Raw genomic sequence first — 24131 nt, forward strand, 5'->3', positions numbered from 1 at the left:
TCTTGCAGTAAATCACAAACAAGAGAAAATCTGCAGGTGCTGGAAATCCAAGCAACACACACAAAATGCTGGAGCGACTCAGCAGGCCAGTTGTTAAACATGCAGTTCTGCCATTGGCTTAAGTAGTCCGAATAGTTCCAATTAATTCCTGACTGTGGGAAGAGAAAATAGTGCAGGACTGTTAGTAGCAAAACAAACTGGCAGCAGTGATCTGCACAAGGAGAGGTATGAAGACAAGACAAGTTTGGTTAATGACTAGGTCGTTCTTAGTTTACTAATTTTACTGAGAACTGGCAAGAATCATTTAGGTTGAAAAATCAGGAGTAAATTCAAGGGGCTAAAAGCATCCTCACTACCAGGCTGATAGCTTTTGATGCTCTCAAAACTGATTGCCAGTGATGCTGCTACAAGTAAGTTTTTCATTGCAACTGTGCATAAGTCAGTGTATGTGTGAGTGTGAGTGTGTGTGAGTGTGAATAGGTGTGTGAGTGAGTGTGCGTGTGTGAGTGGGTGTGTGAGTGTGAGTGAGTGTGTGTGTGTGTGTGAGTGTGAGTGGGTGTGTGAGTGTGAGTGGGTGTGTGTGTGTGTGAGTGTGAGTGGGTGTGTGAGTGTGAGTGAGTGTGCGTGTGTGAGTGTGAGTGGGTGTGTGTGAGTGTGTGTGTGTTTTACTCTACCTCTCATCACTTTATAAACTTCCAGCAGGTCTCTCTTCAGTCCCTGACACTCCAGAGAAACCAAGCCCAGTTTGTCCAGCCCGTTCTTGTAGCTAATACTCTCTAATTGAGAGAGCAACCGAATAAATCTCTTCTGCACCCTCTCCATAGTATCCACACCCTTCCTGTAATGGGACAACCAGAACCACCAATAATATTCCAAGTGCAGCCCAACACAAGTTTGTCTGTGTGTGTGCCTGTAATGCTTGTATTGGGAGTTTGCTGTTCCACTTGCAGACGACATGGCCTGCCCACTGTAGATGGTCAAGAGACCATTAAATCTTACAAGCATCCCACAATGTGAGGGAGTAAAAATCTTTGCGTTATGACTCAGTCACAATGTACAGACATGTGAATTTAAAAGTCTAATGGCTTGTAGAAAGAAGCTGTCCTATAGCCTGTTCAAGTTCAAGTTCAAGCTGCTTTTATTGTCATTTCGACCATAAACTGCTGGTACAGTACACAGTAAAAACAAAACAACGTTCCTCCAGGACCCTGGTGCTACATGAAATAACACAAAACTCCACTAGACTATGTGAGACAGCACAAGGCTACACCAGACTACATAAAACAACATAAAAACTGCACTAGACTACAGAACTGCACAGGACTACATAAAGTGCACAAAACAGTGCAGGGCAGTACAATAATTACTAAACAAGACAGTAGGCACAGTAGAGGACAAATTACAATATAATAATAAATGATGTAGATGTCAGTCTAGACTCTGAGTATTCAGGAGTCTGATGGCTTGGGGGAAGAAACTGTTTCACAGTCTGGTCGTGAGAGCCTGAATGCTTCAGTTCCTTTTGCCAGATGGCAGGAGGGAGAAGAGTTTGTATGAGGGGTGCGTGGGATCCTTCATAATGCTGTTAGCTTTGCGGATGCAGCGTGTGGTGTAAATATCTGTAATAGCAGGAACAGAGACCCTGATGATCTTCTCAGCTGACCTCACTATCCGCTGCAGAGTCTTGCGATCTGAGACAGTGCAATTTCTGAACCAGGCAATGATGCAGCTGCTTGGGATGCTCTCAATACATCCTCTGTAGAATGTGGTGAGGATGGGGGGTGTGAGATGGACTTTTCTCAGCCTTTGCAGAAAGTAGAGACACTGCTGGGCTTTCTTTGCTATGGAGCTGATGTTGAGGGACCAGGTGAGATTCTCCGCCAGGTTAACACCAAGAAATTTGGTGCTCTTAATGATCTCAACGGAGGAGCTGTCAATGTTCAGCGGAGAGTGGTCGCTCCGTGCCCTCCTGAAGTCAACAACCATCTCTTTTGTTTTGTTCACATTCAGAGACAGGTTGTTGGCTCTGCACCAGTCTGTTAGCCGCTGGACCTCCTCTCTGTATGCTGACTCATCATTCTTGCTGACGAGACTCACCACAGTCGTGTCATCGGTGTTGTTGGGCCTGGCTTTAATTCTGCGGTACTGTTTGGCAAACAGAAGCAGCTGAAACGGTTTATGCTTGGGGTGACTGGTGTCCCAGATGATCTTCCAGGACTTCTTTCTACACCTTCTGCTGTAAATATCCTCAGCGAAGGAAAGTTCACGTCCTTCCATTGAGTGTGATCAACACCTCCGTGTTTGAGCTGTTAGCCTTGGAGAGGATGCTGTCAATCAGTCTCCACTCCTGCTGACTGACTAGGAGGATTTTGCTGGGGCATCTGTGCTGGTTCTTCTCTGGTACTTTAAGGAACCTGCTGTAGGATATCCATGAAGCTGAAGTGTACAGGACAGAAGTTTCAATGCTGTTCAGTAGACCATGTGAGGTGCTGGGTTTGAGGTTGTGTTCTTTGAGCCAATTTTCACTCAATCATTTGAAGTCTATGCTGACACACTGGAGGCCCTAGTGAAGTTCACCATGACTGTTTCCAAGGATGTTGCCGGGACTTGAGGGCCTGAGTTAAAGAGAGAGTTTTGACAGGCTAGGAATTTATTCTTTAGTATAGAAGTCTGCGAGGTGATCTTTTAGAGGTGCATAAAACCATGAGGGCAAAAATACATTCATCCTTTTTCCCCAGGGTTGGGGATTCAGGAACTTGAGGGCATAGGTTTAAAGTTGGTGGGGAAAGATTTAAATACCAACTTGAGGGCAATTATTTAGCATGGTATCAATGTAGAATGAATTGTCAGAGGACGTGATTGAGTCAGGTAGAATAAAACTTTTAAAAAGGATAGTTGGATGGGTACATGGATAGGGAAGGTTAAGGAGAAAATGCCGGCAAATGTGGCTAACTTGGCTGGAATGGACCAGTAGGCGAAAGGGCTTGTTTCCCTGCTGTATGATTCTATAACTCTAATATCTGCTGTCAATGAAAGGTGGCTTTCAAGATATAGAAAGGGATTCATGTTTCCAAGGGTCTTTTATGGACCTTTATTCTTACAAAGGGAACTGAACTCTTCATCTTCCAGATATTTGGAATGAAGCCCCATCCTCTTGTCTCCACCAGTGAAAGAATCTGACGACGACTGGTGCTCAGTCTCTCTGTGTCTTTATGCATCCACAAGTATTGTATGAAAATTCAATAACTGAGGTCAGCGTGAGATGAAAATCTCAAATAGCTTGGCATTTGTCCTGCAGATTAACTGAGCTATTGGATCAGTATTCTAATGATGACGTTTAAAATAAGCATTTACATGCCAATCAGATTTGTTGAAGAGAGTTTGGTTAATAATTCAAAGTCAAATTTTATATCTCACTTGATCAGTGCTTTGAAGAAAATCTTTGGGTCTTTATAATCACTGAAAGTTAGAAGATCAGTCATACAGAGCAGGCTGGTTCTCCCTACACTGACTTCGCTCCAGTATATAAAAAAAGTCAATGGCTAGGGAGCCAAGAATGTGCATCCCAGAACCTGGATAACTTCAAGCAAAGATGCATGAAGTGTGAGACACTTGTTTTTATGAATTCTGTATTTACACAGAACTCAAAATCCCAGTGGACAGTGTTTAACTGAGAGGGTAGCATGGCTTGAAACAACTTGATGCTGAAGCACAAATGTAAGTAGGAGATACGGATAAGAGACCCGCCCCATGCTATGAACCTATGAAACTACTCCGGCAAGCACAGCTGACAGCCAGATGCATTAAGTTGCACCTTAAGTTGGAGAAACCACCAGGCTTTTAAGTGCGGGAGCCTGCGTCCATTACGTACAAGGCTTCTGGTGCATGATGGGTAGGAACGGATTGAAGTACTCCGTTCTCCAAGCATCCTTGTATCACAAGAGTTCCACTATCCAGGCTAAAAGGTAGGTGTAGGTTCACCTGCAGTTTAGGTCAAAATTCAGATCTGCATCTCCAAAGATGAGTTGCCTCCATAGGATGGAATCTGAGAAGGAATTCTGTAACGAGGAATTCTGCACAGAGGTCTCTAATAGCAGAGTGCTCGTTTACACAGTGTCCAGCAGATAGATCCTCATGTCAAATGGCTTCTCACCACTGCATGTGACTGACATCCAAAGTCAGGAACTTAATCGGGGTACATTTGCCAGGGTTTGGGAGCGGACTACCATCCAATACTCTTGAGTTCCCTCCAGGTTATTTTTGTGCCCAAAGTGGTTAATGCCATCTCTCAAGGCTGAGAGAGCACATCTTACCTGCTGCCTGAGAAGCTGCTTCATTTCTGCAAGCACTTCATTGAGTTGTGTCATCTGCACAACCAAATGTCTCCCAGAATCACCTGCAATATAAGAAAGAACATGTTAACATAGACAAGAGAATCTGCATGTACTGGAATTCAAAGTAGTACACACAAAATCTGACTTTTAATCCTTTTTTTTCCCGTCCTGATGAAGGTCTTGGCCTGAAACATTGACTCTTTACTCTTTTCCATGGATGCTGCCTGGACTGCTGAGTTCCGCCAGCATTTTGTGTGTGTTGCCTTGTTAACGTGGAGTTTTTCTTGGACATCGGTATAGAATGAAAACGGCCCAAAGAGATAACCTTTGCAGAGAACTTCTGCTGGACGCCAGTGCATTTCTTTCCATTATTTCAATCTATGCTCAAGCAGTCTATGATGTAATATTTTATATGCTTATGAAGCAGTGAGGGGGCTGCTTGAATGGTGGAAACAGATGAGTACACCAGTGCCAAGTTTCCAGATTCAATGACATTTTTTCACTGACAGCTTTTAAGTGTTGGTTTCTGGCAGAAAGCAAACTTACTCATGTTTATAAATGCAGGCCCCAGGCTGCGCATTTTCAGAATGTGCACTAAAACTGAAATGGTTACTCAAGCTCTAAAAGCTACCAGGAATTCTCGGTGGACATCCATGCTGTGTGTTAGAGTGCCCCTGCACGTTGAGTTTTACGTGAGCTGGGAGCAATAAAACAGATGTGGTCACTGCTCAATTATCATCTCTTCTCGCGGTCTCTGTGTGGGAGGTGCGGAAAGGGGAGTTTGGGAAATTAAAGGGGTTAGGAGCCTACTGGAGACCAGGTGGTAAATGTAACAGGGTTCCAGATTTGAGACTAATGAGCTGTAAAGAGCTGCAGAGCCAGACTACCCGGCCCAGATCTGATAGGGCTCTGAATGCATTCAAAAAGCAGGTTCTCAGGCTCGGATGCTGATTGGCTTGACTTTTCATGCTACACTGAGCAGATCCCTACTATGAGATCTTCTTGTCAAAATTCTGACAGCACAATTACACTCTTCCTCTCTTTACTTCTCGGGCATCTTTGACTTCCTCCTCCTGCTGATTCTGTTCTGCCTCCACTGTAACGGCATTTATTGGGGGGGGGGGACCCACTTGCCAACCCAGAATGAAGACTCCATGACTGGAGCAGGTGAAACCAAAGAAACCATTGAAACCTACTGAATGGTGAAAGGTCTTGATAGAGTGGATGTGGGAGAGGGTCTTCCTATGATGAGAGAGTCTAAGGCCAGAGGACACAGCCTCAGAATAGAGGGGCATCTTTTTTTAGAATGGAGATGAGGAGGAATTTCTTTAGCCAGGGAATGGTGAATCTGGGGAATTCATTGCCACAGGCAGCTGAGGAGGACAAGTCTTTATGTATATTTAGGGCAGAGCTTCACAGATTCTTGATTGGTCAGCTATGATGAAGTGATGGAGCAGACTCAATGGGTGCAACGGCTTAATTCGGCCCCGATATATTATGGTCAAAGATATCCACACATGGACCTGCTGAGAAAGAACTTGCATAATCCTTTCTTAGCTGGTTTAGAATCTCTTCAGTTCAGATTAATAGCAGACCAATGGCTGATTTCCTTCTACATTGCTTATGTTAAGCAGAGGAAATTCAGGTGGAAATGGTGGAATTTCTGGTGCAGCCCATTATTTGCATGAAAGGAATATTTTGAGAGTGTACCAGCAACCATTCCCTTTCGGCTTTAGTTTATGTTTTACAACAGGCCTAATTTGATTAAACCTACTTTTTCCATCTCTACAGCTGAACTACAACATTATTTTGGCAAATACAGTGGATTCTGGTTAATTGGGCCATCAGTTAATTGAAGCAGCTGCTTATTTAGAACAACTCTTAAAGAACAAAGATGAATTGAGAAAATAGCCAGGATCGCCTCGTTATTTGGGACACTATGCCTCCTAATTGGGACAGGAGACTATTGTCGAACAGTTCCTAACTAGCATCAGTCACACTCACTTGTGTTTTACGCTGTGCTTAGAGTGAAATAGCATTTTGTTGCGAGTGTTTGCGTTCAAAAAGCAGTGATTTTTGTCACTGGTAGTTGCCAAGAAATAAGCAGAAAGACAGTTCAGAATTGTTTTGCTCACTATGATGTCAAATATTCAGTCTTGGAGATGCAGAAATGGCCATGAGTGATAATGAAACAACTTTACTACTTCAACAAGTTAGGAACTGTGAAGAATTTAAAGGTATTGACAATCATCTTGAATTGAATGTTCCAATGAAAATGAAGATTTGAAGGACTCAGTCATTGAAAGCATTGTATGAAGACAGTTCATTATCTGCACTGATTTTGTTCATTTACAGTCAAACAAAGGACCATGGCAGTGTACACTGGATGAATTCCTCATTTGATAACTACGAGAAACTAAGACAGTTTTATAGAACTGTCGTTGTGTTCTAATTTGTTCTGTATTGCATTTAAATACTTAATTTGTTACTAGGTTAAACATTAGTCTTTTTAAAAACTATTTCCATGAAACTAAAGCTAATTGGCGGCAGCCACTTAATTGGGCCAAAAACTATTGGTCCTGGTGTGTCCCAATTAACTGGATCCCACTGTATGTTGAAGTATCTCCTATCACGTTTTTGAAACTAGCTCCTAAAGAAGGTTTGGTTGAGACATTAAGGGTTTTGTTCATGAATCTGGTATTTACTCTGGAGCTAATGAGATCACAACCTTGGATAAAATAGAAGAGGACTAAATCTATCCATCAGACTTCAGTTTCCTGTGGTTGCTTCCTTTTGATGTCCTTGCAGCAATTATGTGAAGATAAGGAAAATGCAAGATAACAGCAGCACAGTGGCCCAGGTTACAGAGCTATCCCCTCACAGCTCTGCTGACCCTGACCTCTGGTGCTGGCTGGGTTCATATTGCACGTTCTCTTTTACACTCAGGGTTTCCTCTGGGAGATCCTGTTTCCTCCCATGTTGCAAAAATGCATGGGTTGTTAGGTTAGTAGGTAAATTGTTCCTAGTGTGAAGATGAGTGGAGAATCTGGGGAGGGATGGGAATGTAGGGTTAGGGTAACATTAAAGGTCGATGGTGAGCAGCATCACCATGGATGCCCAGTCCCTATACACCTCCACCCCCCTCAGGAGGGCCTTAAAGCTCTCCGCTTCTTTCTAGAAAACAGATCCAACCTGTTCCCCTCCACCACTCTCCTCCGTCTGGTGAAACTGGTCCTCAATCTCAATAGTTTCCCCTTCAGCTCCTCCCACTTCCTTCAAACCAAAGGTGTAGCCATGTGTCCCAACCATGCCTGTCTTTTTGTTGGCTACGTGGAACCATCCATGTTCCAAGACCGCCCTAGTAATGCTCCCCATCTCTTCCTCCGCTACACTGGCGACCGCATTGGTGCTGCTTCCTGCACCCATGCTGAGCTCGTCGACTTCATTAACTTTGCCTGCAGTTCCACCCTACCCTCAAATTTACCTGCTCCATTTCTGACACCACCCTCCCTTTCTCGATGTCTCTGTCTCTATCTTAGAGACAGTTTATCTACTGATATCTTTTACAAACACACCGATTCTCACAGCTACTTGGGCTATACTTTTTCCCACCCTGTCACTTGTAAAAATGTCAACACCTTCTCTCAGTTCCTCTGTCTTCATTGCATCTGCTCCCAGGACGAGGCTCTTCATTCCAGAATTAATGAGATGTCCTCCTTCTTCAAAGAAAGAGACTTTCCTTCCTCCACCATCAACACTGCCCTCTCCTACATCTCTTCCATTTCGTGCACGGCCGCTCTTACCCCCCTGCCACCCCACCAGGGATAGGGTTCCTCGTCCTCACCTACCAACACGTAATTCTATGGGACCCCCCCCCCCCCACTTTCTGCAGGGATCACTCCCTACTCAACTCCCTTCTCCATTTGTCCCTCCCCACTGATCTCTCTCCTGCTACTTAACCTTGCAAGTGGAACAAATGCCATACCTGCCCCTACACCTCCTCCCTCACCACCATTCATGCCCCAAACGGTCCTTCCAGGTGAGGCAACACTTCACCTGTAAGTCTGTGGGGGTTATCTACTGTGTTCTGTGCTCCTGGTGTAGCCTCCTGTATATCAGTGAGACCTGATGTAGATTGGGAGACCGCTTCATCGAGCACCTACACTCCATTCGCTACAAAAGACGGGAACACCTGGCGGTCACCCACTTCAATTCTACTTCTCATTCCCATTTCAACATGTCACCCCATGGCCTCCTCTGCTGTCACGATGAGGCCACACTCAGGTTAGAGGAACAACAGCTTATATTCTCTCTGGGTAACCTCCAATCTGATGACATGAACATCGATTTCTCTAACCTCCGGTAATTGCGCCCCTTCACCGTTCCCATTTCACTCTCTCACCTCATGTCCTTACCTGCCCATCACCTCCTTCTGGTGCTCTGCCTCCTTCCCTTTCTTTCATGGTCTTCTACCCTCTCCTATCAGATTCCCCCTTCTCCAGCCCTTTATCACTTTCACATATCAACTTCTCAGCTCTTTATTTCACCCCTCCCCCACTCCCGGTTTCACCTCTCACCTTGTGTTTCCTCCTCCCCTCACCCCCGACCTTCTTGCCCTAACCGCTCATCTTTTCTCCAGTCCTGATGAAGGGTTTCAGCCTGAAATGTTGACTGCACTCTTTTCGATAGGTGTTGCGGGGCCTGCTGAGTCCCTCCAGCTTTTTGTGTGCGTTGCTGGGACTTCCAGCATTTTCTTATCTGCGTGCTTGATAGTGAGCATGGAGAAGGCCAGAGGTTCTGTTTCCAGGCTGCTTCACTCTGCGACTAAATAACAATCTAAACTCCTTTAAGGCAAGCGTGAAGGACCTACATTAATGTACTTACCTAAAAATAAAAGTATCTGACTTATTTTTCCACATAGTGGATATGGAGAGAAGGTCAGCAGGTAGAGTTGAGATACACAGCAGCCATGATTTGATTGATCGATGGAACTGCTATGAGGAGCTGTACATCCCAGTCGTGTTCGTATATCACAGTCAGACAAAGCCTCAGACATTTTTAGTCTGATTCCCACAAATGTTTCGAACATATAGAATACAGAATCTCACAGCACATTACAGGCCCTTCAGCCCACAATCTTGTGCCGACCATGTAACCTTCTCTAGAAGCTGCCTGGAATTTTCCTACTGCAGAGCCCTCTATTTTCTAGCAACCCTATTGAATCCACCTCTGCCACCGTTGCTGGCAGTGCATTCCACATCTCCAAAGGGAATCTCTGTAACTGCAGCCTTGTCAAACTATCACCGAGCTGTGGCTCCGTTTGACCCCGAGTCAGAAGCCTGCGATTTGGAGTGGCGCAAGTGATCGAGGAGGCCGAAGGAGCCAGCGTGCCGAGGCTAAGCTGGAGAAGTAATCGGTCCCACCGACAGTACGTGGTGTTTCCCATCAGTTACTCGTTGTACTGAGAGAGCTGGCAGATTAATATGAAAGCTCGCCGGTCAGAGGCACAGTTACCCTCTCATGGTAACGGCATCATTTTGCAGGCGTAGTGGGGAAATGTCCTTCATACCTTTGCCCTCTCCTAGCTTTCACAGAGCCTTCCTCCTCAGTCATGAACAGGTGGCGAGATTTTGTTTTCATGTTGATGTGTTTTAGCCCTGCCCTCTCTTCAGCACCCTGCGTACCCTGAAAACCGGATTGGGGATGGGTCAGAGGCCTTTTCAGCTCAGCCGAAGTCAGAAGCCATCCCGTTTCCCCCTTAGAGAAACCTGGGCTTTCCTGACAATGTCCTGCTTTTCCCATGCACTGTTAGAAGTGGAAGGACCGAGACATCGGGAAGGTCAAACCACAGCGTATCTGAACATTCCCTCCATCACTGGGCTTGTAACGAAGTCCACTTGTGAAACAGTGGCTCACCAGGAGAGAATCCAGCCCTCAGCTCTATCCCAGGCAAGTCCGGGGAAGGAACAGCGACCCGTGTCATTTCAGTGGGTGCCAGTAGCCCTGTGCCTGAAAGACTGAGCAGCTGAGTGTTTCACCCCCTTTTGATCTGTTTGCATTATTTTGTGTTTAATGTATTTTAAATTAATATTTTACTTTTTTTTGGAATATATTTAAATAATAAAATGTTTAAATATTAATCTATAATTGAATAATTTTAAATGTTTCTGGCAGTGAATAACTTTTCAATGATAGATGCTTTAAAAAGCTGTTCAAAAATCTTTAACAAAGCGAAGATTTCATGGCTTTCCAGGGATCGTGCCTCAGGATTGAATGTAATCTCTCTCTATCTGATTTTCTTTCACTCTCGCTCACACACGCCCCACTTGGGAGTGTCTTAATAATCCTCCCATCAGCCACCTCCCTCTCTTCACCTTCAAAATATTTGCTTAAGTAGAACCAGCTGATAACGTCAATGCTAAGTCATTTTTTTCCTGTTCATTATCGTGTAATAAAACCACAAATAAGCTCAAGGTATCTATTTACCTTTTTCTATAAGTGAAAGAGGAAATGTTCCCTGCCTACTACTGCACAGCAGGCTCTACTTTATCGGATCATTCCTGAAAATGGAGCATGTGCTTAGGTCAGATGCTGACATTAATAACAAGGTTCCCTGTTGTAATGTTGCAAAGAAACAAAAGTGCCTCAGCGTGTGACTTTATATGTTGTTTCCTGTGCCCACATTAAAACCCTCTCTCAGCTGTCACCACAGCTTTCAGTCGGGTAACCAAGACTACAAGAGATCAACAGGAAGCACCATTCCATCAGGGAGATGATAGAAGCGATCATAGAAACATAGAAAATAGGTGCAGGAGTAGGCCATTTGGGCCTTCGAGCCTGCACCGCCATTCAGTATGATCATGACTGATCATCCAACTCAGAACCCTGTACCTGCTTTCTCTCCATACCCCCTGATCCCTTTAGCCACAAGGGCCATACCTAACTCCCTCTTAAATATAGCCAATGAACTGGCCTCAACTGTTTCCTGTGGCAGAGAATTCCACAGATTCACTACTCTCTGTGTGAAGAAGTTTCTCCTCATCTTGGTCCTAAAAGGCTTCCCCTTTATCCTTAAACTGTGACCCCTCGTTCTGGACTTCCCCAACATTGGGAACAATCTTCCTGCATCTAGCCTGTCCAATCCCTTTAGAATTTTATATGTTTCAATAAGATCCCCCCTCAATCTTCTAAATTCCAGAGAGTATAAGCCCAGACGATTCAGTCTTTCTTCATATGAAAGTCCTGCCATCCCAGGAATCAATCTGGTGAACCATCTTTGTACTCCCTCTATGGCAAGAATGTCTTTCCTCAGATTAGGGGACCAAAACTGCACACAATACTCTAGGTGTGGTCTCACCAAGGCCTTGTACAACTGCAGTAGAACCTCCCTGCTCCTGTACTCAAATCCTCTTGCTATGAGTGCCAACATACCATTCGCCTTTTTCACCACCTGCTGTACCTGCATGCCCACTTTCAATGACTGGTGTACAATGACATCCAGGTCTCGTTGCACCTCCCCTTTTCCTAATCGGCCACCATTCAGATAATAATCTGTTTTCCTGTTCTTGCCACCAAAGTGGTATTATCCACTTATCCACATTAAATTGCATCTGCCATGAATTTGCCCACTCACCTAACCTATCCAAGTCACCCTGCATCCTCTTAGCATTCTCCTCATAGCTAACACTGCTGCCCAGCTTCGTGTCATCCACAAACTTGGAGATGCTGCATTTAATTCCCTTGTCTAAATCATTAATATATATTGTAAACAACTGGGGTCCTAGCACTGAGCCTTGCGGTACCCCACTAGTCACTGCCTGCCATTCTGAAAAGGTCCCGTTTATTCCTACACTTTGCTTCCTGTCTGCCAACCAATTCTCTATCCACATCAATACCATACCCCCAATACCGTGTGCTTTAAGTTTGCACACTAATCTCCCGTGTGGGACCTTGTCAAAAGCCTTTTGAAAATCCAAATATACCACATCCACTGGTTCTCCCCTATCCTCTCTACTAGTTACATCCTCAAAAAATTCTAGGAGATTCGTCAGACATGATTTTCCTTTCACAAATCCATGCTGACTTTGTCCGATGATTTCACTGCTTTCCAAATGTGCTGTTATCACATCTTTGATAACTGACTCCAGCATTTTCCTCACCACCGATGTCAAGCTAACCATCTATAATTCCCCAGTTTCTCTCTCCCTCCTTTTTTAAAAAGTGGGGTTACATTAGCCACCCTCCAATACTCAGGAACTAATCCAGAATCTAAGGAGTTTTGAAAAATTATCACTAATGCATCCATTATCTCTTGGGCTACTTCCTTAAGCACTCTGGGATGCAGACCATCTGGCCCTGGGGATTTATCTGCCTTTAATCCCTTCAATTTACCTAACATCACTTCCCTACTAACATGTATTTCCCTCAGTTCCTCCATCTCACTAGACCCTTCGTCCCCTACTATTTCCGGAAGATTATTTATGTCCTCCTTAGTGAAGACAGAACCAAAGTAGTTATTCAATTGGTCTGCCATGTCCTTGTTCCCTATGATCAATTCACCTGTTTCTGACTGTAAGGGACCTACATTTGTCTTAACCAATCTTTTTCTTTTCACATATCTATAAAAGCTTTTACAGTCAGTTTTTATGTTCCCTGCCAGCTTTCCCTCACAATCTTTTTTCCCTTTCCTAATTAAGCCCTTTGTCCTCCTCTGCTGGTCTCTGAATTTCTCCCAATCCTCAGGTGTGCCGCTTTTTTTTGCTAATTTATATATTTCTTCTTTGGACTTGATACTATCCCTAATTTCCCTTGTCAGCCACGGGTGCACTACCTTCCCTGGTTTATTCTTTTGTCAAACTGGAATGAACAATTGTTGTAGTTCATCCTTGCGATCTTTAAATGTTTGCCATTGCATATCCACCATCAACCCTTGAAGTATCATTTGCCAGTCTATCTTAGCTAATTCACGTCTCATACCTTCAAAGTTACCCTTCTTTAAGTTCAGAACCTTTGTTTCTGAATTAACTATGTCACTCTCCATCTTAATGAAGAATTCCACCATATTATGGTCATTCTTACCCAAGGGGCCTCGCACAACAAAATTGCTAACTAACCCTTCCTCATTGCTCAATACCCAGTCTAGAATGGCTTGCTCTCTAGTTGGTTCCTCGACATGTTGGTTCAGAAAACCATCCCGCATACATTCCAAGAAATCCTCTTCCTCAGCACCCTTACCAATTTGGTTCACCCAATCTATATGTAGATTGAAGTCACCCATTATAACTGCTGTTCCTTTATTGCACGCATTTCTAATTTCCTGTTTAATGCCATCCCCAACCTCACTACTACTGTTAGGTGGCCTGTACACAACTCCCACCAGCGTTTTCTGCCCCTTAGTGTTATGCAGCTGTATCCATATCGATTCCACATCCTCCAGGCTAATGTCCTTCCTTTCTATTGCGTTAATCTCCTCTCTAACCAGCACCTCCTTTTCTTTCCTGTCTATCCCTCCTGAATATTGAATATCCCTGGATGTTGAGCTCCCATCCTTGGTCACCCTGGAGCCATGTCTCTGTGATCCCAAAATATATCGTATTCATTAATAACTATCTGCATATTCAATTCATCCACCTTGTTACGAATGCTCTTCACATTGACACACAAAGCCTTCAGGCTTGTTTTTACAACACTCCTTAGTGTTGTAAAAACTTATACAATTGTGTTGAAAAGTGGCCCTTTTTGATTTTTGCCCTGGATTTGCCTGCCTGCCACTTTTACTTTTTGCTTCTACCCTCATTTTACACCCCTCTGTCTATCTGCACTTGTTCCCATCCCCCTGCCACATTAGTTTCAATCCTCCTGAACAGCAGGACTTCCTTGACTTATTTCTATTTTCCTCTTCCTCGACCCTAACACCCTGGTTTCCTTCCCCTTGCCAACTCAGTTTAAACCCTCCCTAACAGCTATATTAAACAATCCCACCAGGATATTAGTACCCTTTGAGTTCAGGTGTAACCCATCGTTTCTGTATAAGTCATACCTTCCCCAAAATAGATCCCAGTGATCTAAGAATTTGAAGCCCTGCCCTCTGCACCAGTTACTTAGCCACACATTCATCTGCTTAATTCTGCTATTCTTACATTCATTAGCGCGTGGCTCAGGCAGTAATCCTGAGATTATTACTCTGGAGGTCCGGCTTTTCAACTTTCTTCCCAGCTCCCAGTAATCTTCCTTCAGGACCTCCTCTCTTTTTCTGTCTATGTCATTGGTACCAACATGTACCAAGACTTCTGGTTGCTCGCCCTCTCTCCTGAGAATACTCTGGACCCGATCTGAGATATCTCGTACCCTGGCACCAGGGAGGCAACACTCCATCCGGGTATCCTTATCCGGCTCGCAGAATCTCTTGTCTGTTCCCCTCAGGATGGAATCCCCTATAACGCCGGCATTTCTCCTTGCTCTCTTGATCATGGCACTGGGCAGAGTGCCAGAGTCCCGTTCGTTGTGGTCTCCCTCTGTCTGGTCAACCTCTCCAACAGTATCTAAAACTATATATCGATTCCTGAGGGGGGCTGTCACAGAGGTGCTGTCAACTATTTCTCTATAGGTGCTATCGATCACCTCCTCACTTTCTCTAAGAAGCTGAAGGTCATCAAATTGTTGCTCCAGATCACTCACACGATCCCTAAGGAGCTTCATCTCATTGCATCTGGAGCAGACGTATTCCTGGGGGAGGCTGGGAGTCTCCCAAACACTCCAGGCACAACACTAATCCTAAATGCATACCTCTAATGCTACTGTCAGCTCTAAATAAATAAACCAGCTTTCCTCTGAATCTTCTGTTACATGGGTGATTTATCAAACATTGCTTGTGCACCAGTTTGAGATACTAGCAACTACATTTCCATGTGAGTGAATTGATGAAACACTCCTGTGTCTCTGTTCCACTTAACGGAGAAACTACGTCTGTGTCGCTCACTCCTGAAACAGGTGCGATCACATCAGTGGGAAATCATCATTCCTTCCTGTATCAATTTTCAAGCTTTTATCACTCTGGAATTATTTTTTGTTTTATTTTATAGATCGAATATTGTAACAGGCCCTTCCAGCCCAGTGAGCCCAGGCTGGCCTTTAGATTAGATTAGATTCAACTTTATTGGCATTGTGCCGAGTACAGATACAAAGCCAATGAAATGCAGTTAGCATCTCACCAGAAATGCAAAGAATAGTGTTATTTACAAAATAACTGAATAAAAAGTAAGTGCTACAGCACACAAATATAAAAGTACCGAGACAGTACAATATGGGTGCAATACTGTGATGTGAGGTTCAGCAGGGTCACAGCCTCAGGGAAGAAGCTCTTCCTGTGCCTGCTGGTGTGGGAGCAAAGGCTCCTGTAGCGCCTACCAGATGGGAGGAGAGTAAAAAGTCCATGGTTAGGGTGAGATGCATCCTTGATGATGCTTTTTGCCCTGCCCAGGCAGCGTTTATGGTAGATGTTCTCAATGGTGGGCAAATGGGTGCCGATGATCCACTGGACAGTTTTCACCACACGCTGGTGTGCTTTGTGGTCCAATACAGGACAATTGCCATACCACACTGAGATGCTCTTGGTGAGTATGCTCTCGATGGTACAGCGGTAAAAGTCCATCATTATCCTGGGACAGGCATGTGGCAAATTAACCTACTAACCTGTAGGTCTTTAGAAGGTGAGAGGAAACGGGAACAGCTGGAGATAACTCACGTGGTCATGGGGAGTATGTACAAACTCCCCACAGGCAGTGAATCCAGGTCACTGGCGCTATAATACTGTTTCTCTAACCGCTACTGTTCTGCCCTTCGGCAATTGTGATTAAGCACATTCAACTCTTATTTTGAAATGAGCGGTTTCAGATCTGTATTAGGTCACTTCCTGTGCAGTCAGAAAACAGTTAAATAGAAAAGCACATTGGCTGGCAGAATGCCAGAGGTTTATGTCAGGAGTTAAAGAAGTTTATCTCTATAGCTTTCCTGTTGATTACCCAGCAGAAGTATTGCTTTTTCATTCCTTGTTCACTACGTCATGCCATTGCGTCTGCAATAAACACAAAGAGCTAGGAGGCTACTATCCCGACTCTCATGTCATTTTTGTTTTAAAAAGGAGTTTGGCTGACTGTCTAATTGATGTTACAACACCGCAGCGAGGGCAGTATAGTGAAAAGGCAGAGATCAGCTGGTGCTTCAACAATGGTGGCTACAGGTAAAACCCCCTTACCTCTAAAAACTGCGTCATGGGACAGAAACAAGGCAGCAATGCTTCCATTTTGAGGTTAAGAGTACATCAGCAGCAAGAGTCCGCGCCGAAGCAGAGGCAGCAAAAGCACGCGCGTCATTGGCTGAGAAAGGGGGCAAAGCTTAAGATGGAGAAAGCAGAACTGTGCTTACCCCTCACCGAGAGGCAGCTGCCGCCACCGCACAGTCCGAGGCAGCTGAACAGGAGGGAGCGATGAAGTGGGACAGGGTGCCAGAAAAGGACATTGCCGAGTGTACAGGCGAATACGTGAAAGCCCAGCTTGAACTTCACGCTTCTCCAGCCACTTGCCTAACTTCAGAGCTTTCCGATGGCAACTTTCTCACGTGGCGATCTCCTTCAGACGATGACTCACGCTGACAACGCAGCAGAACCGGTCGGCTGCCTGCTGCTGATGATACATTTATCGATGCCTTCACACAAAGGTTCCGGTACAAAGGCCCGCCACGGTGAGAACAAGCAATGGGTGAACGTTAAGACAGCTCGCCACTCCCACAGTGCACCACTGCATGCTACAGCTCAGTCGTATGTCCCCCAGAACGAGGCCGGCACCTGCAACAGAACACCTTGCACGATAGCTGGCTCGCCGTGACTTAGTGAACACAAACGTTTACCAGCCTGATGACAAGTCGAGAGCTAGAGTGTGGCAGACGTCATTCAACAATGTCACCAGGGGCCTTGACAGAAGTGTTGGATCTACTGACAAAGTGGCTTGGGAAATAATCCAGTGCACGTCAGGAGGAAGTGCGCAGTCACCCTGCTGCAGCTCCACAGGAGGCCTGGGAATGGCTCCAGGAAAAGTGGATCTCCACTGGCTCAAGGTTCAAGGAAGAAAATGCTGGCCGTTTTCCTCCAATTTGATTACTTCGCCAGGTTCATCTGCTACGAGGCACACAAAAGAAACGGCCCTGGATTCACCGTTCCGAGCAGCAGTCGTGCGTCTGGGAGATCAGACAGATCGGCCTGCAGGAACTGCGGCACAAACAGCTCCATCTCCCTTCAGCTGAGGATTTGCATGTGGACTCCTCCGTAAAAAAAGAGCGATGGTCCAGGGCGGAACTACCCCAGTCATAACAAGCCACACTCACTCAGGAAATGCAGGGGCTTTGGAGCAATGACTCTCAATGAACGAAAGGCCTTCTCAAAGAGAACGGAATTTGCTTCAGATGCCGCGCCTCATGACAGCCATGAGCTCCTCCAAATCTGTGCAGAGCTCTGACTTGTGTTCCCAACGTGCGGTAGCCCAGGCCACGGCTCCTCCAGCCAGGAGAGAGATAATGATGGCCACTTCTCCACGCTCTGAAGGGAACCAGGACGGCTGATGTTCAAATACTAATGAGCATTGACTGAGGAAGCCACGACGAGCCCTGGTTACTGTCGATATCTCCGGGGTTGGAAGCTGCACTGGCTCCAGATCAGGACTGACTGGCTTCCTTGCAAAAGCTGACCAATGGCTACCTGGAGGTTACGCATCTCCAGGCTCTGTCTGGAAATATCTACACTGTGGCTGGTCACAGCAGACGATAGACTCTGATACCCCACTGGGTCCATGTTGGCTCTGTTGTACTGTGACAAGGGTCATTGATAAGGATGGCTCGGACCCAGATTCTGGAATATCTGAGGCTGGGATCAAGGCACGGTCTCAAACGGGATCGAGAAATTCGGCACAAAACAAACGCTAGACAAAATCACTGGTAGGCTCACGACTGAGCACTAAACCTATGATCAGGTGTTCCTCAAATACTCAATTCTTGGCTCCCGAACCAGGATCATCAATTAATGGGAACGTCCTTAGGCCTTAAATAGGCCGCACCAGCTATCCATACTCCAGAGAGTTAGAGCATTTAAATCTCAGAAGCTGGTCCGGCTGGGAGCGTCTCATAACAACAGGGGTGAGGCAAGTAGCTGGGTTGCTCTTCTCCCCTTTAGAGCTCCCCAGCAGCATTTACCAAGCAATTGTGAACAGGCCCTTACCAGCCTCACCACCCCCCAGCGAACTTTGAAAAGAAAGAAATGAGCGAGCATCTTTTTGGGCAAGAATTTGAGAATGACCATGCAGAGGTAGCACCATGGCTGCCAGAGAAAGGGGAATGCTGGTACATACCAACTTTTGGAGTCTATCATCCTGAAGTGCCTGGTCAGATCCGAGTGGTATTCGACTTCAACAACCAGTAATCCGGTATCTCTCTCAGCAACGTGCTCTCCACGGGTCCAGACCCTCAATAATTACCTTCCGGGGGAGTTTTGATCTGCTTTTGGAAGGAACATTTACCAGCCTTACAGACATACAACAAATGTTCCATTGCTTTCTCCTCCCAGGTGACTACAGGAGTTACCTCAGGTTTCTGTGGTACAGGGATAATGACGTGACTAAGGACGTCTTCGACTATAGAATGAAAGTCCATGTTTTTTGGCAACCGCTGCTCCCCAGCTGTCTATCCGAGAGGAGCAAGGAGCCAACACCGCTCAGTTCGTGGAACGTCACTTCTATGTTGACAATGGGCTTGTGCCTGTCCCTACCGATGCTGAAACAATCGACCTCCTGCAGAGGACCCAGGCATATCTCAGGGAGTCAAACATGCGACTGCGTAAGTTTGCTTCGAACGGTGAAGCTGTCATGAAAATGTTCCCAACTGAGGACAGCGCAGCAGGTGTTAGGGACCTGGACCATGGCGGAGAAGCCACACCTGTCCCCTGGGTTTGGGGCTCCTGTGGGAGATGGTGACCGACACCTTCACCTTCGCAGTATCAAACAGCAATAAGCCATTCACTCGGTGCGGACCGTTGTCCAGGGTGGACGGTGCATTTGATCCCCTGGGTTTGGGGCTCCTCTCACTATCTAGGGCAGAGCTCTCCTTAGGAACTTGCCGCAGACGTGTGACTGGGACGTGCTCCGCGCAGAGAGTGCGAAGCCAATGCAAGATTTAAAGTGCCTCGAAGCCACATAGTAACCTCTCCCTCCAAGGCAGTACCACTAGTGTTCGTGGCTTTGTTACAGGAGTTATCCTGTAACTTTGAAAGTGGATGGAGAGTTTGCATTAGGTCAGATTTCCACAAGTCAGGTCTTTTGTAACCTCCAGAAGCCCTGTATGTGTAAACTGTAATTGGGTAGAAAATCACCCTTGGTCACCTGACTCCCACTGGCCACCTCGGGCTACTCTGAAATGAGGGACAGAATACACACCCTACCCACTCTCATATCTGGTACATCTTGTTTATTGCCTTTCAGTCATTTTTTACCTCTAACACAAAATGTTGCAGAGTGCCCAAATTAAAAAAAAGGAGCTGCTAACCTTGCTTAACCGTACTTGTTTAAAAATGTAACAGGAAAGGAATGGTGAACTATGTTACATTTTGTGCCTGGACAGCCTTGTTTCCTTTCACTGAAGGTCACTAATCTGTTGTTATGTCACCTTTCTTCCTCAGCAACTCGGTCACCTGACCATCTTTCGTGCTGAACCTCACTGCTTTCCATTTCCCTAAGACGGATGTTAAACCCCATAGCAAAGTATTTAGTAAGTCAGGCAGTGAGTGTTCTGTCCTTCGGGCAATTGATTTATGTTTATTTTTATTATGTGATTAAACACATTCAGCTTTATTTTGAAATGATCAGTTTCAGATCTGTATACGGTCACTACTTGTATTTCATATCGGCCTCTTTCAGTTCTATGTTTTATTTCACGTTCTCGTCCACTTTTTCTTGTTGCTAATTGGCGGGCCGGGGCTTGGAGTTTGATGTCTTGCCGCATGTGGGTGGTCTGTTAATTTTTGTGCTAGGCAGGGCTGGGGGGGGGGGTTTGGGGTTTGCGAGCTTTTGTTTCTCTTTTTCTTTTCAACTACTTCTATGTTTTTTCTGTATTTTATGGTTGTCTGGAGAAGACAAACCTCAGAGTTGTAATCTGCAAACATAGTTTGATAATAAAATGAACCTTCGGACTTCCCGTGCGGTCAGGAAATAGTAAGTGGGAAAGCACATTGACTGGCAGAAGGCAAGAGGGTTATGCCAGGAGTTAAAGCAGTTTCTATCTATAGCCTTCCTGTTGTTTCCCCAGCAGAAGTATTGCTTTTTCGCTCCTTATTCACTACATCACATCATTGAGTCTGCAATAAAACCAAGATGGGAGGCTACAATCCTGACCCTCATGTCATTTTGGAATGGAGTCTGGCGGACTGTCTAGTTGATGTTACGGCTCCTCAGTACAACTATGCCACTGTGCTGCCCCGGATAGTTTCACTCCTTCAGTGACCTCCCGTGTTTAGATCAGATTTTGGCACGGAGATTGTATTCAGTGCATGAACACATGAACTCAGCCTTTGCTTCAGTGCGTTGCCAAAAGACTGTTGGAAAGTTTAATAGGGTAATTAATCAAAGTTCTCCTGAATCTATGAAAATCGTAGACCTGAAATAAATCCGAAATAAAACTGGAGATACTAGAAACACTCACCAAGCCTGGCGGCATCTATGGAAAGAAAAAAAAAAGCAGAGTTAACATATCAGGTTGAAAGTGTCGGAGCATCAACATGGAAAGTCAACTCTGCTTCTCTTTCCAGTCACTACCTGACTGAGCATTTACAGTTCTTACTAATTGTTGTTTACTAATTAAGTAGATCAATGTCTTGGTGTGAAACAGAGTCAGCCCTCCTGCCTGCTCTAAAAATCAATAAGAACATGGTTGACCTTTTAGCTCAGTTCCATGTCCACGCACTAACCCTGTGTTCTCCAGTTCCCTTAATTTTAAAAAATCTATCTCTCTTTCTTTTGAATATACTAAGCGACTGAATCTCCACAGCCTCTTGCACAGAAAATTCCAGAGATTAACTGTGTGAAGATGTTTCACCCCCCATCCTGAAGAGCTAGATTCCCATCTGTTACCCCTGGCTCTTCACAATCCGGCCAGGGAGATGTCAACTCCACGCCTAGCCTTCCTGCTCCTCCACTACCTCGGCATCACAAGTTTCCAGCAAGCTCTGCATTGATTGATCATTCCTGGGATGTAGATAGTGCTGGGGAGTTGGGGAAGGAAGGCTCATTCCCTCCTCTGAAGGACATTAGGGAACAAGTTGGATTTTACAATAAGTGAAAAAAATACGCAGATGGTAGAAATCTGAAACAAAGACAGAAAATGCCAGAAGCACTCAGTGTTTCACAACAGATCAGCAGCGACAGAGAGAGAGCCAACAACTCTTCATCAGAACAGTTGACGTAGCTGTTAGCGTAATGCTATAACAACGCCAGCGACGTGCGTTCAATTGCGCGGCTTTCTGTAGGAGCTTGCCCTTTCCTCCTGTTACCGTGTGGATTTCCTCTGGGTGCTCTGCTTTCCTCCCACATCCCAAAGACCTACGGGTTACTGGGTTAATTAGTCACACGAGTGTAATTAGGTGGCACAGGCTTATTGGTTGGAAGGCCTGTTATTATGCTGTAACTTGAAATAAAAATAAATACTCTTCATAAAGGTTCTAAAGAAAGACTATCGACCTGAAGTCTAACTCTGTTCCTCTCGCCTCCCTGACCTGTAAAATTTTTTTGTGGCACTTTAGGTTTTCCCAGCATTCTTGAAGCGGAGCAAGATTAATATCTTCATACGGTAACGGTCACACGTTTTCCTACTGACCCAACGCTCCTCAGCTTACAGGAGAAGCTCACCAGCGGCAAGGAGGTGCAGCAGTGCCAGAGGAGCCACAGGCAAAGAAGGAAAATGCTCTCAAGGATACCCCAAGCACTCTATAGAAATCCATACCATTGCCTGTGATAAAAATAGCGGGGGGTTAAAGGAGAATGGTTGGATTCAGGTTCTCCCTTATTCTTCCCACTGCTTGTCCAAAGCAAGCTTACCCGCGATCCCAGCAGAATCACTTTGCTGTAGCATGCAGTCCTGGAGTGCAGCCACTTTGTCGATTGACCCTCCCAGGACGAACTTCACATCTTCTACAGAATCCTGCAAAGGGCAAAGAAAAACGTACCTGCATTAAACAAAGCCCAGGCTTCTATCCTTTACTTACGTGGCTGCATCCTCTACTCAGTTAACCGGTCAACACGAGGGAATTTAAAATGCAGGCCCTCCACCACTAAATCAAAGTCAAAGTAAGTTTAGCATCAAAGTACAGATATGGCACCATGTACAACCCTGAGATTCATTTTCTTGCAAGCATTTACAGGAAAATAAAGAAATATAATAGAATTTATGAAAAACTATACACAAACTCTGATGAATAATCCACGTGCAAAAGAAGACAAATTGTGCAAATAATTAAAAAAGTAAATAAATAACTTCTAAGAGACCCCTGGACAGGTTCACGGAGCTCAGAAAAATCGAGGGCTATGGGCAACCCTAGGTAATTTCTAAGGTAGGGACATGTTCGGCACAGCTTTGTGCCTGTAATGTGTTGTAGGTTTTCTATGTTTCTGTTTCTAACAGCTACAACACAAGTTATAGAGTCCTTGGAATTGAGGCTATACGTTGTGGAGTCAGTTCAAGGGTTCAAGGGAATTAATGGTTATGGGGAAAAGGCGGGTAGGTGGAGATGAGTCCATGGCCAGATCAGACATGATCTTACTGAATGGTGGAGCAGGCGCGATGGTCAGATGGCCGACTCCTGCTCCTACTTCTTATGCTCAGTGCTGAGGTGAGTGAAGTTGAATTGGAGTAAAGTTATTCACACTGAAAGTTGTAGAGGAATATATTACGTATAGCTTGTAGGCATGAATAAGTATTTGGGAAATGGGTGTGAAGGATTTGCGGAGTGTTGCAGGGCTGCAGGCATCTGCCGTGTGGGAACTCAGTTTGCGGTGATATCACTGCATCTGTTGAGATAAAGGTCTGCTTTAACTACACCTTGCCCTTGATTAGCCCATGCTTTTATTTAAATATGTTGGCAGGCAGCTGCATTTCCAATTTACAAACTATCCTATCATATCCTGGAGAGGGCCTGCAAACGGAAATGTTACTGAGACCATAGAATTAATTTAACATTTTAAAGATACACAGTACTCTGCAAAAGTCTTAGGAAAATTGTATATAGCTAGGGTGCCTAAGACTTCGGCACAGTACTGGGTATTTGTCAACAAGGAATGGAGAGCAAGGCTGGAAATCAGGGGGGTGGAAAGGACGTTGGGAATGGCAATGGTTGAGTGCCGCAGGAGGGGTGTAACACAGTCAGCAGAGGGGTGCCAGGGGCAGGGGGTGGCGCAGGTGCAGACACACCCAGCCCTGAGACACCAGGCAAGGTCCTTTGATTCCAATCAATTGTTCTATTGATCATTACAGAATGCCTCCCCAGTCCCTCCCCTCTCCCTTCCCCTTTTCCCAACCATGATTCCCCTCTCCCTGCCCCCTTCCCACTCTCAGTCCACAATAGAGACCCAAATCAGAATCAGGTTTATCATCACTCAATACATCGTGAAATTTTATTTTTTTGCGGCAGCATTATGGTACAATATATAATTTACCACAGTACTGTGCAAAAGTCTTAGGCACCCTAGATCGAGACATGTGCCCAAGACTGTA

General features: G+C 45.2%; 1 protein-coding gene across 1 annotated transcript in view; it reads right to left on the reverse strand.

Annotated features, from left to right (window-relative positions):
- Positions 1-24131, reverse strand: part of thbs4a (thrombospondin 4a) — a 151573-nt gene that overhangs the window by 94882 nt on the left and 32560 nt on the right. Inside the window, exons 4-5 of the mRNA XM_073048211.1 lie at positions 22460-22562; positions 4314-4396 (exon numbers count right to left, since the gene is read on the reverse strand). Coding sequence (XP_072904312.1) covers positions 4314-4396; positions 22460-22562 — 186 coding nt within the window. The remainder of the gene's footprint in view (positions 1-4313; positions 4397-22459; positions 22563-24131) is intronic.

The sequence above is a fragment of the Hemitrygon akajei genome, chromosome 6 (assembly GCF_048418815.1).
Source record: "Hemitrygon akajei chromosome 6, sHemAka1.3, whole genome shotgun sequence".
NCBI lineage: Eukaryota > Metazoa > Chordata > Chondrichthyes > Myliobatiformes > Dasyatidae > Hemitrygon > Hemitrygon akajei.